Source organism: Mercurialis annua, linkage group LG2 (assembly GCF_937616625.2).
Source record: "Mercurialis annua linkage group LG2, ddMerAnnu1.2, whole genome shotgun sequence".
Taxonomy (NCBI): Eukaryota; Viridiplantae; Streptophyta; class Magnoliopsida; order Malpighiales; family Euphorbiaceae; genus Mercurialis; species Mercurialis annua.
Window position 1 is genome coordinate 50,271,249 of NC_065571.1, and position 12,988 is coordinate 50,284,236.

Here is a 12,988-nt window from a genome sequence, read left to right on the forward strand (position 1 = left end):
TAAGCTTATGATAATATTTATAATCTACTTGAGTCTAATATATAAGTTGAGGGACTACAATGATAAAGTACGTAAAATAATTTTTCCTAATAAAAGTATGATAAAGTTATGATAAGATTTTGATAATATTTACGATAAAATATGTTATGAAAATATCATCTATTTTTGCATAAATTATATAAAGTTATAATAATATTATGATAGGACTGATAAATTTATGACATTGTAATGATTAAATTATGATAATATTATGATATTGCTATCTACTTCTGCCTGAATTATGTAAAATATTTTATGAAAATATTATGAAAAATTTATAAAAAAAGTACAATATATATAATAAAATAATAGTTTATTATTATCATAATATATAATTAATATGTGTCATATAAATAAATTTTATTAAATTTTAATTTTTTTATTTAGTTCATGTATATTTTTAGATCTGATATTAAGTTAGTAGCATATATTTTAAATTTATTAGAAAACTTTAATAATATTTTAAATAAATAAAAAAGAAATATCAAATTTATTGGTAATTTGTAACCTGCACACTTATTAATTAAAGAATGAAAAAAAAAAGAAATAAAAAAATTGAATTAACCAATAAAAAAAAGTTCAAATTTGGTTAGTCATTAATAGTAGGCACAGTTGCGGGATGTGTGCATGTAAGGATGGATGAAAGAAAGAGAGAGAGAAAGAGATAAAGGGTTAATATGTCATGCTGCATGCAACTCAGAGTAAAATTATAATTGTTTATGACACGGGGAGTACAAACACAAATGAATTGATATTGTGATGTATTTTGGTTATCTTTTCTGTGATGAGGTATAATTTACAAATATTTTTTTATTTTAGGTAAATATGTAATAATCTCTATGATGATCTGCACCTAACAATGGTAATACACCAACTACCAACTATAGAGCTGGTAGAACGTTATTAGTCTATTCAACACCTAAGATTGTGTTGTTTATATATGAGCTTAAAAAATTTAGTTTCAAAGAAGCTTTTAATAAATTAGAAAGCAAATTGTAGAAAAGCAGATCTCCTTCTTCCAAATTCAAATTCATAAATGCTAGTCATAGTCAAAAAATAATAACCTCCTAAGTAGTATGTCAAAATGATAAAATAAATTACGATATGCGAATACCATATTCGTAAGGAAAACTAATAGATTAGGTTTGAGGTTCAATGTGTTGGTATTATAAACGGATTAATCCGAATATCACATGGATTGAAACATGTTATGTAGTAGATCGACAAGTAAACTCATTCACTTCATTTTCAAAATTTCTCGTATCGTGTTCGTGTCAATCCACTTCAACATATATGCTTTTTTTTAAATTACATATTAATATAGTACACATAAAATCTATTTAACTACAATATTATAGGTATATCAAAAGCAGATGGATGCCGTCGTTTCCAACACGGCAAAGACATCGCAGTGAATGAAATGCTTGATAAAGTACAATGTTCAACTCAAATAAAACAACAATTTGTTCTTCAAAATGTTTACAGCAACGTACTATGTTCAACTCAAATTGGGATTTTATGCGGGAAATTATACATAAATGTCTACTCCCCTAAAGTTGGATAGAGACTATTTAACGTACTATGTTGACTGCTTTAGCCTTTCTTCGACAAGCTCTATACATCGGTACAGAACTAACTCAACTGGGTTTAGAGCACATACCGTGTCAATTGCAAATTGATCATCCTCACTCTTGTTCTCCGCTATAATTCCAGTCACTAGGGTCCGAAGAGGCATAAGCCATTCATTGTACGCCTTCTGTAAATTGTTCCTTGACAGCACTCCAGTATAGTTAGTATTTCCTGTTACATTTTGAAAATAAAGTTCGAATTACCTGAACCATGGCCAGAACACATTTAATAAAAAGAAAGCACATCATCACTTAGGATTGTCCGAAAAAATCTGCAAAGATATTACCTGATGATTCTGTAATTAATATATATCTGTAGAGGTTGAGTGAAGCTAGAACCTGTGAAACATCATTTTCTATTCAAAGAAGTACCATAATAAAAGATAAAAAAAATGAAATACTATATGATTCCGAGAAGAGGCAAACAACTTGGACTAAGCAAGTTTAAGAATTACTGCGTCTCCATGCTCGGGAAAGGGTGGAGGTCCCCCCACCGGAGGCTTCAAAACAAACTCAACCAATTTTAGCACCCCACCAGTCCATATTGATGCAACCGAGTTCCTTTCATTTTCAGACGGCAGAGTTTCGTCTTTTCTTAATGATGTTCTATGGCAATTTTCCATGAACAGCTCACCTCTAAGAAGATCTAAAAGAATTGCAATCTACATATACATGCACAAGTTTTTCAGTTCAAATTTTGTCAAAAGTTGAAAGTTATAGATCAAATATTGAGCAGTCTGTTGGGCTTACCAAAGAGGAAGAATCACTTTTTGTAATCAAAACTTCTAAAATATCAAGCCTTTCAGAAGTTGGAGTTTCAGCAATTATCTGGTCAAGTTGTTGATTGATTACTTGTTGTACAACTATCAAATGGTACATAAATTACACACAGAAAAACAGTGACAGGACCAATATGTAATAAACTTTTCAGCAATGGTAAATGGTTATCAGTTTAATGATCACATTATTTAAGTCAGCTTATCTAGAGAAAAAAGAGGATGAAAAAATGCAATTCCAGCCTTTAGACTTGATGGCACCTCCAATATTTTCAGCTACGGCTAAAAACCTTACCCTCTTTAAAGCCTGAAAGGCGTTCTTTCTTAATTCAGTGTTTGGAGCATACATGATAACCATTGTAATGGCCTGAAACATAATTCTGGATGTTAGTGAAGAGAAGAGAAATTGGCATGAAGACTCAAAATAGCAAGATAAACCTGCATAGTAGCACAGAGACTAGGCAAATAAATAGAGCAGTCCGTGAGTCCATCCTTTTGTGTGCTACTTCCAGTAGTAATGAAAAGCATGAAACTGATGGCGTGTTTCTTTAATTCCCATGGCATATTGGTAGAGGCAAGTATGTATTTCAACATGCCTAATGCTTGCCACCTATAAGTTTGGTTAACTTTAAGTTCATCCTTGACCGCAGACATATTCTCCTTGGCAGCCTGAGCAACTTCATCATATATATCACCCCAGATCACTGTATTAACAAAACAGGAGGTACTAATTTTGAAAGAAGAAGAAAAAAACAGGATAAGGAAACTGTGTAGTATTTTGCAAACGCAAACCTGAAAGAGACGCTCCATGTCTGGTGTAAAATAAACAGCTCCCAAAATCATCTTCTTCCTCTATGCAATATAATTTAACATTGCAGGAGAAAATTATCAATATTGAATCCGAATTGACAAAATTGGAGTTACACAATAGCTTGCAGTAGAAGTATTATAATGTACCTTCAACAACAATATTCACTTTTACATCAACATCGGATCCAGTTATTAAACCAAGATATGATAAACCACAATATGGGAAGAAACCGGAAAGTTGTAGCACCAGGTGCATACAGCTCGAAATCTTATCTCCTTGTTTGATGGAAAGAAGAGCCTGCACATCAAGGGAAGCAATCTTAGAACTAATAACACAATAAAGATCACCAGAAAACACAATACACAAAGCACTCAACTTAGGAGCTCTAACTAGAGTACATAACTATAAAGATGCGCTAACCATGACTTGTAATACATATAAACCAAGTAGAGCACGGAGCTTTTCATTTAGTATCCCCTCCTGTCAAATCCACAGAGGATTAGTCATAAATAATAGTGGTTACGTGAGAATATCGCCAAGGTTAGGCAAATAGATTGGCGTACCAGTTTTGCGCAAACTGCCTTTACAGAATCAGCTATTTCTAAAGCCCTGTGAAACAATTTTATACATTCATCATCGTCATCATCCAACTCTGAAGTTGTAGCCTTCAGCACATTTAAAATAACAGGAATTGCTACTTTTACTTGCTCATAATGGCGCCTCTGTATGGAAAGGAACACTGAAGAAAGAAATTAACTACTTGAATTCAAGCACATTAGCAAGCAAGATCTCTTAGTGAGTTCACAAAAGAAATCAAAACATACACGATCATAGCATTTTCCACATAAGCTATTTGTTTCGTAAACAGATGAAAAATATATAAGAAGATCATGCCTAATTAGTAATTGAACTGCCTATCTCTTAATAATCTTTTTAACTACAACATGATGTCGATAAGCTAAACTATCGTCTTCAAGATTCATCCCTAAAATTTATGATATAGTTTACTGAATATTGTCAATAAAACCCCAAAATCTACAGAACATTAATAAGTCTCACAGATGCACAACATGATCCTGGTAAATAATGACTCATTGTTTGACATACCTTTTGAAAAGCCACTTAGAAGAACAGCAACATAACCAGAAGCGTTATGTGGCCTATCGACCGAACCCAATGCCTAATTCAGTAAATTGTATATCATTAATGAACAAGGATCATCATAAGGTTAAAAACAACAATTTCAGAATGACCATCAAACCGAGAAATCAAATAAATTTACCTCACAAAGAATGGAATGCATGTCACGCGGATTACATGCGACTATAAAACAATCAATAACGCCATCAACACTCTCTAGACATTGACTAGACAAACCTGCAAACTTGGACACAGCTTTAGGCAAATCAAACGAAAGTGCATCAATAACCTCCTATAAAAACAAAAACCCATTTTAAGTTAGTACCTCTAAAATCAAACCAAACAGACAGCAGCAATCTTTTTGTTACTCTAAGTGATTAAAATATTTAAGAAAAACCTGGTCTGAAGCAGGAGAAAGCAAAAAGCTATGAAATTCAGAGAGAATTTCAAATGCATTGTGTTGGGCATCTTGATCATCAGGATTTGATAATGCATAAGTTGAGATTGTTTCGAGGAAGTTGACCAGCTCTGACGCCGAGTTTACTTCTCCGTCTTTAATCGACTGCGAGAGAAAATAATTTTTTTGAGCATAAATTTTTATAAACGGAATGATCTGAAATTTTCGAGAAATGAAATCAAATGAGGAAGGATTTACTTGCGACCAAGAAGATAGAATTTCTTGAAGACGAAGCAGCAGAGGATTAGCGGAAGAAGAAGTTTTGCGAAGCTCTGTTGCCATCTTTTTGCGCACTCAACAGAATTTACAAAATCGGTTTATTTTTATATAATCTTAAATTAATTTATAAGTTAAAACTGAATTTAATTATATTTGTATTAATTAATTTATCGGTGGTGCGAGTACTTGAAGAAAAATAGTAAAATAAACACGAGCCTGATGTGAACATTATAAATTTTAAACGAACTGAAATAAATATTTTGTTCAAGTTTAAACGAACCAAAATAAACATTTTGTTTAAGCTTGAACGAACACAAAACCGCTCATATATTTTATTGACATGAACTGTGAACATCTCAAATTTCGATTATGTTCGGTTCATTTACAACCTTTGTATAGAAAAAGTACATGTTTAGAAAAACTAAAAAAATCATTCAATTATAAAATTAAAAAGCTTAATCTTTTTGAGTTTTTGTAAAGCTATCCACATTTTAAAAAATTATAAATCTATCCCAATTTGAATAATTTATTAAAAATTTATCTAAATTTTCAAAATCGATTTGATGTTTATTCCCGAATTATATACTCCGCTTGTAAAAATTTCCAATTGATATTTTTTAAAAAAATTAAAAAAAAATTCACCCATTCCGTTGCCATCGATTTGGCAAAAAAAAAACTATCTTCTTCTCTCACTCACTGGTCTTCTTCACTTGCTTCTCCACTCCATTTCAGATCCAAACCAAAAGAAATGGAACCAGACGTCAGCATAGAGACATCATGCATGATCCGAATCGCAATTATACCAATCGGACCGGTCCCGCCAACCATCCTCCGCGACTATTACTCAATGTTTCTCCGCCACCACACAATTCCTCTCTCCGGCATTAGTTCATTCTACACAGAGCATCAAAAATCGCCATTTTCCAATCAGCCATGGGACACCGGTTCTCTCCGCTTCAAATTCATTCTCGGCGGTTCACCTCCTAGTCCATGGGAAGATTTTCAATCCAATCGCAAGATTCTCGCCGTCATCGGCGTTTGTCACTGCCCTTCTTCTCCTGATCTCGATTCTGTTATCGATCAGTTTAACGCCGCTTGTAAAAATTACTCTTCTGCCCTTATTTCTCGCTGTTTCGCCTTTTCGCCTTGCGATTCTCAGGTTAGGTTATGTTCAATTGGATTATTGTAAAAATTATATGAGTTTAATTTTTTTTATTAAATGTTTTTGTTTTTGTTTGATTTGTGAGTTAGTTGGAGGATGGAGGTAAACAGGAGGAGAATTTGAAATTGTTTCCGCCCGCCGATCGGGAAACCCTAGAGATACATTTGCAGACTATGATGCAAGATATAGCTGCTTCCTTGCTGATGGAATTTGAGAAATGGGTTTTACAGGCTGAATCTGCCGGAACTATACTCAAGACGCCTTTGGATTCGCAAGCAAGTTTAAGTTCAGAGGAGGTTTATGTCTAGGTGTTTTATACATTTTTGTTAATTTATTTATCATTTCTTTAAGTTGCAGTTTTATTATTGGATATTATGCATTTGTCGAGTTTGTTTGAATTTGGCTTTGAAATCGCAGGTGATCAAGGCTAAAAAGAGGAGGCTTGCGCGTGCACAAAAGACTATTGGGGATTATTGTTTGTTAGCTGGATCACCTGTTGATGCTAATGCCCACTATTCGACTGCTCTTGAATTAGCTAGATTGACTACTGATTTCTTCTGGTATGCTGGAGCTTTGGAGGGTAGTGTTTGTGCCTTGCTGGTATGTAGACATTTTTAATGAAAAAAGTTCATTTGTGAGCTTTGATAAATGTCTCGCCAAGTACTTTGTTTTATTAGTTGTACATTTAATGTTGTGATTATGTTTAACTATGATATCATTTAAGTAGGTAGAATATGAGCCCCTTTGTCCTGTTAAAATAATGGTACCAGCTTGTTGTTCAGACTTGTATGGACTGTTTTAACGCATTTCATTTAATAGTAATTTATTTGAACTTTATACTGATACCTTGGAGTTGTGTTATTTATGTTTTATGTTATCAGATAGATCAAATGGGCCAAAAGGATGCAGTTTTTGAGGATGAGGTTAGGTATCGGTACGGTAGCGTGATATCACATTACAAGAAGTCATTTACACCAGATAATGCTCAAAGGTCGTTATTTTTCTTTCAATTTAGTCATGAATGTTGATATATTTTTAGAAAAGCTGGTTTATATTAGTTGCACAACCTGAGGAATTGTAAAGTGTAATGCATTCCATATATTTCAACACTTGAATGCATTTATCAGCACAAATTAGCAAAACTATATGTTTCATTGCAACTTTATTGACTTTAAACTTTTTATGTTATGCCTATAGGGCGTTTAGGCTTTTATATTCTTAGTTTTAATTTGCTGACTGGAATTTTTTATTTAAATTTTGGGATGCAGAGTTTCTCCTTTAAGCTTTGAACTTGAAGCTACTCTGAAATTGGCAAGATTTCTTTCCAGGTACATATATTTGAATATGTCCATTCTTTTTGTGTGTGAGCAAGCGTAGGAGGACATGGTACTCGAATGCAGTAGCTGCATTTATACTTCATTCGTCTTATAATTGCATACTTATAGATCTTGTAGATGCATCATGCGTGTATGCAGCTTCCTTTGGCATCAAAACATTTCCACACCTTAGTTTCTGAATCTCTGATGTCTATGTTTTCTCATTGAACTTATTTTTTCGATCATTATTTCTTTAGTAATTCTTGTTTTTTCTTTTTAGAAGAGGATTTACTAAGGATGTGGTGGAGTTGCTAACTAGTGCTGCTGATGGTGCGAGATCTTTGATTGATGTCAGTGATAGACTTGTATTATATGTTGAAATAGCTCGCTTGTATGGGTCTCTTGGCTATCAGAGGAAAGCGGCATTTTTTTCAAGGCAGGTAGCCCAGCTTTATATGCAACAAGATAATAGATTGGCAGCTATCAGTGCTATGCAAGTTTTGGCAATGACCACCAGCGCATATCGTGTTCAGAGTAGAGCATCCTTCTCCAGTCATCTTCCTTCCAACGTAAGTTCTCAAGTAGGGGAAAAATATTTGGAGTCTTTGACATGCATGATTACATTGGTACCCAGAATATTGATGTTCTACTTTCCTCTTTTTTTTAACTTTATGTTCTTGGATTTAGATTCATATGAACTCATGAGAAACAACTTTTCACTTTCAAATCCTTGTTTCAGCTGACCATCAATGTCTCTTCGGGCTAATGCAATTTTTTGTTTGTACTATTAGATTTGCCTTTGATTTTTCTCTGCCTTATGTTTGAATTTAGCTTCTCTCATATGCATATTTGAGAATTTATATCTATGCTGCATCTTTATTATGATTACAGATCCTTAGCTCTTTTGACTGATTTGACATGTATAATTCTCCATGTCCCTAAAGTGCTACATTTGCTAATTTTTCTTTTCAGAAGGAAATTGGATCCAGCCATGCTGATAATGGAAAAATGCATCACCAGTCAATTGTTTCTTTATTCGAGTCTCAGTGGAGCACATTGCAGATGGTTGTACTGAGGGAGATATTGCTTTCTGCGGTGCGTGCTGGAGATCCTCTTGCTGCTTGGAGTGCTGCTGCACGGCTACTAAGATCATATTATCCTCTTATCACACCAGCTGGACAAAATGGCCTTGCTAGTGCACTTGCTAATTCAGCTGAAAGGCTACCTTTAGGAACCCGCTGTGCTGATCCTGCCTTACCTTTTGTAAGGTATGGACTTGATTTGTTAAAAGTGAGAAGACCTTTGGAGTCTCATAATTATTTTTGCTCTGGTTTTCCTAGCAGGTATTCATTTCTGTTAATCTTTTTGATTCTTTCAGGTTATATTCTTTTCCTCTCCATCCCTCTCAAATGGACATTGTAAAACGCAATTCAGCTAAAGAAGATTGGTGGGTTGGATCTGCTCCATCGGGGCCTTTTATATATACACCATTCAGCAAAGGGGACCTAAATGACAGCAGCAAGCAGGAGTTGATATGGATTGTTGGAGAACCAGTTCAGGTCTTGGTGGAGTTGGCAAACCCCTGTGGCTTTGATCTAAGGGTTGATAGCATATACCTTTCATTGCATTCGGAAAATTTTGATGCTTTCCCCGTTAGTGTAGATCTTCCACCTAATTCATCAAAGGTGATCACATTATCTGGAATCCCAACTTCAGAAGGCTCAGTGACAATTCCAGGGTGCATTGTTCACTGTTTTGGCGTTATTACAGAACATGTTTTTAGAGATGTCGATAATCTGCTTCTCGGTGCTGCACAAGGGCTTGTCCTCTCTGACCCATTCAGATGTTGTGGATCTCCAAAGCTGAGAAATGTAACTGTTCCAAATATTTCTGTAGTGTCTCCACTTCCATTGCTAGTTTCTCATGTTGTGGGTGGTGATGGTGCAATAGTTCTGTATGAAGGTGAAATACGTGGTGTGTGGATTAGTCTGGCTAATGCAGGCACAGTGCCAGTTGAACAAGCCCATATCTCGCTTTCTGGGAAAAATCAAGATTCCGTTGTCTCAATACCATATGAACTCCTAAAGTCAGCACTTCCTTTGAAGCCTGGTGCAGAAGTAATCCTGCCTGTTACACTAAAAGCTTGGCAGCTTGGAACAATGGACCTTGATTTTACTGGTGGTAAGCATGGCTCTGGAAATATTGGGAGACATTTAAAAGACGGTAGCAGCCCTACATTGCTGATACATTATGCTGGTATATCTCCTAACTTTGCATACAATAATTTCTCTTTTTGAGACGCTAACATTTATTAAAAATATTTACTCTGAGAAAAAGCAACGCCTCATGGCTACTATGTGAATTTTTTGTTGTGATTTTGCCTATGTTTCTTGACCTTTAGCTGTGATCGTATATTGGATCAGACAAATACACTATGACTCCCCCCCCCCCCCGGAAAGAACAGTTGCACTATAAATTGGAAACTTAGCTGTTGTCTCCTTATGGAACCATGCCTCATGTCTGCTATTTTTTTTTGGATTTCTAAAGGAACTGAGAATCTAATATATTCTTTGGTTATCTGAGCTCTGGAATTTCAATTCTTCGTTGGTCATTGATGGGCCTTAGGATTTTAGAGCTCTTAATCCTCTGTCCTACGCTTGTGCCATCTGGGAGTACCAGCTGAATTTAGCCGCTTGCTTTTGCACATATCTAATGGGGCATGGCCATCAGTTTATGTTTTCATTTTATTCTTAATTCGAAGCTCTTTATGTACCATCTTGTTTCTAGATAGTAAATACTATTAATTTGAACTTCTATGAATGTTGCTCCATTTAGATATCTTGCTGACTCACATGACTGAATAAATTTGATTCTTAGGACCCTTGCCAGATTCTGAAGATCCTCCATCAAAAGGATCTGCTCTTCCTCCTGGCAGACGCCTGGTTATTCCCCTGCATGTTTGTGTAATGCAAGGATTGTCTTTTGTGAAGGCTCGTTTGCTTTCAATGGAAATTCCTGCTCATGTTGGTGAAAATTCTCCAGGACAAGTTCATAATGAGCTTAATAATGGTAAAGAAGCTATTAGTCCAAAAAGCAAGATGGATGGTTTGGTAAAAATTGATCCTTTCAGAGGAAGTTGGGGGTTACGTTTTCTGGAAATGGAATTGTCTAATCCAACTGATGTTGTATTTGAAATCAGCGTCTCTGTGCAAATCGACAGTCATGAGGATAACCTTTCTGCCGAACAAGATGCTACAGAATTTAGTTTCCCAAAATCAAGAATTGATAGGGATTACTCTGCACGGGTTTTAATACCGCTGGAGCACTTTAAATTACCTATTCTCGATGGTTCTTTTTTCATGAAAGATTTTCAGCCTGATGCGGGTATTGGCAGCAGAAATTTAAGCTTCTCGGAAAAGAGCGCCAAGGCTGAACTAAATGCTTCCATTAAAAAACTCATTTCTAGAATAAAAGTGAGATGGCAATCAGGACGGAACAGCTCTGGAGAGTTAAATATAAAGGATGCCATACAGGCAGCTCTTCAGACATCCGTAATGGATGTGCTATTACCAGATCCATTGACATTTGGCTTCAGGCTTGTTAAAAGCAGTTTCCGACAAGAATCTGAGATGCCTGTCGACTTCTCTGGGTCTAAAGGTTCAGTAGTGGCTCATGACATGACTCCGATGGAAGTAATAGTTCGCAACAACACCAAGGAAATGATTAGAATGAGTCTCAGCATAACATGCAGGGATGTTGCTGGACATAATTGTGTTGAGGGTACTAAGGCCACAGTCTTATGGGCTGGTAAGATTTTCCTTTGACGACTTCTATTAATTTTCAGCTCGTAATATGCTATAATTTTGATTTTGTTCTTTTAGAAGCTGAGGCTGTAATGCTACACTAACCTACACATTCGTGCTTTTGGAAATTGTTAACACGTGATTCTCTGGCTTGTTCTTATTTGTTTTAGGTGTTTTGAAAGGGATTATTATGGAGGTTCCGCCTCTTCAAGAATCGAAGCACTGTTTCTCTTTACATTTTCTAGTCCCTGGTGAGTACACTCTAGTAGCTGCTGCTGTGATTGAAGATGCCAATGATGTTCTCAGAACTCGTGCAAGAACTGATTCACCTGATGAACCAATCTTTTGTCGAGGGCCTCCATTCCACATTCGCGTAATCGGGACTGCTTGACTATTCTGCACCCTAGGCGAATGGGTTTTTTCGGGCATCATTATAATGAATCACGATGTTTTCCCACGGTATGCCCGTGATTCTTGTCCTATTGTACGAGTATGTTGATGTGCTTGTAAATTAATGACTATACATGCATTCTTTCAGAAATGTATCGATTTTGGAAAGCTGAAAGCAATTACTCAGAATTTAATATCGGCATTGAAATGATATCAAATCCTAAATTGGTAAGTTACTAGGCTTAACCAAAATTTAGCTTCTCTTTGATTTGGTTAGAAAATGATACACCCATCCTATAGTTGAACTTTGAAGTGCTTCTTTTTGCTATTTTGGTTGGTGGGTTAAAAATTGTTTTGATTGCAATTTTAAGGCAGAAATGGATTGATGGTTAAGGATTGGAATATGAAAGCAAAAGGTGTCTTGGAGTTGGGTTTGAAAGAAGGCTTATCCCCTTAAAAAACCCTCACCTTTTACCCCCAATTCGTTTGCACCCTCACGTTGCAAAACCACCAAATATACCCAAATTACGACCTTTCACTTTCAATTGTACCCTCAAGCATTAAATTGATCTCTTTTCACTTGAAAAAATAGATTTATTTTTGTTTTAAAAAAAATATTAAGTCCTATTTTAAAATATAGGCTAAAATTTAAAGTATTGATTTGAATATTTTTCAAGTGAAAAGAGGTCAATTTAATGCTTGAGGGTGCAATTGAAAGTGAAAGGTCGTAATTTGGGTATATTTGGTGGTTTTACAACGTGAGGGTGCAAATGAATTGGGGGTAAAAGGTGGGGGGATTTTAAGGAGATAAGCCTTGAAAGAATGAAAAATGTCACATTTCTCTTACCCACAATTTAATTTTCTCCTTGTTTTGGTTATAAATAGCAAATTAATTTTCTTTTCTTTATATAGATGCATATGTATCTATTAACTTTACAGCCAATTGGATGTCTCTTAATTGTCCCTGCAGTTGTGAAATCAACAAAAGTTCCTTTCACCCCTTCAATTTAGCACAAAAGTTAAAAAATGTCGAAGCTTGTGATTTTGGATAAATAAACCCACATTTGGCATATTTGTATTGTTTTACTCTAAACTTTCTAAAATTTAATATTCTGAAGGCTAATCACCTCAAAAACTACCGACCTTTCATTTTTTTTTCAATAACACCCTGACCTTGCAATTTCGTCAATTGCACCCTATTTTGTGTTTTTATGTTTCAATAGCACCCTAAAGTATTAAATTGAACT

The 12,988-nt window shown here is 35.1% G+C and overlaps 2 protein-coding genes across 5 annotated transcripts; one reads left to right on the forward strand and one right to left on the reverse strand.

Annotated features, from left to right (window-relative positions):
• Window positions 1-1,467: 1,467 nt before the first annotated feature.
• LOC126667361 (aberrant root formation protein 4) lies at window positions 1,468-5,160 on the reverse strand. The gene is made up of 14 exons (XM_050360317.2): window positions 5,050-5,160; window positions 4,792-4,956; window positions 4,537-4,686; window positions 4,362-4,434; window positions 3,818-3,993; window positions 3,675-3,734; window positions 3,401-3,551; window positions 3,236-3,295; window positions 2,882-3,147; window positions 2,739-2,810; window positions 2,418-2,495; window positions 2,123-2,329; window positions 1,955-2,006; window positions 1,468-1,839 (listed from the first exon to the last, which is right to left on the reverse strand). Exons 1-14 carry the CDS (start codon window positions 5,131-5,133, stop codon window positions 1,619-1,621), a joined length of 1,815 nt encoding a protein of 604 aa, XP_050216274.1. The 5' UTR covers window positions 5,134-5,160; the 3' UTR covers window positions 1,468-1,618.
• A 529-nt stretch (window positions 5,161-5,689) lies between these two features.
• LOC126667717 (trafficking protein particle complex II-specific subunit 120 homolog) lies at window positions 5,690-11,935 on the forward strand. 4 transcript variants are annotated; one of them, XR_007638265.2, is made up of 11 exons: window positions 5,690-6,229; window positions 6,322-6,528; window positions 6,650-6,832; window positions 7,114-7,223; window positions 7,501-7,560; window positions 7,829-8,117; window positions 8,521-8,816; window positions 8,927-9,804; window positions 10,426-11,355; window positions 11,522-11,810; window positions 11,890-11,935. XR_007638265.2 is itself a non-coding variant. In XM_050360767.2 (10 exons), exons 1-10 carry the CDS (start codon window positions 5,819-5,821, stop codon window positions 11,740-11,742), a joined length of 3,585 nt encoding a protein of 1,194 aa, XP_050216724.1. In that variant the 5' UTR covers window positions 5,690-5,818; the 3' UTR covers window positions 11,743-11,935. The 4 variants fall into 4 exon arrangements, 3 of the variants coding, with proteins under 3 accessions (XP_050216724.1, XP_050216725.1, XP_050216726.1); XM_050360767.2 differs by having other exon boundaries at window positions 11,522-11,935; XM_050360768.2 differs by having other exon boundaries at window positions 8,524-8,816; window positions 11,522-11,935.
• The last annotated feature ends 1,053 nt before the right edge of the window (window positions 11,936-12,988 follow it).

Bases quoted from the DNA above. Each gene is read 5' to 3' on its own strand.
- LOC126667717 (XM_050360767.2), top strand. From the start codon at position 5,819: ATGGAACCAGACGTCAGCATAGAGACATCATGCATGATCCGAATCGCA. The intron at 7,224-7,500 runs GTCGTTATTTTT...TTTGGGATGCAG, and splicing joins ACACCAGATAATGCTCAAAG to AGTTTCTCCTTTAAGCTTTG. The intron at 8,817-8,926 runs GTATGGACTTGA...TGATTCTTTCAG, and splicing joins CCTGCCTTACCTTTTGTAAG to GTTATATTCTTTTCCTCTCC.
- LOC126667361 (XM_050360317.2), bottom strand. From the start codon at position 5,133: ATGGCAACAGAGCTTCGCAAAACTTCTTCTTCCGCTAATCCTCTGCTG. The intron at 4,435-4,536 runs GTAAATTTATTT...TTACTGAATTAG, and splicing joins TGCATTCCATTCTTTGTGAG to GCATTGGGTTCGGTCGATAG. The intron at 3,148-3,235 runs GTTTGCGTTTGC...TTGTTAATACAG, and splicing joins ACATGGAGCGTCTCTTTCAG to TGATCTGGGGTGATATATAT.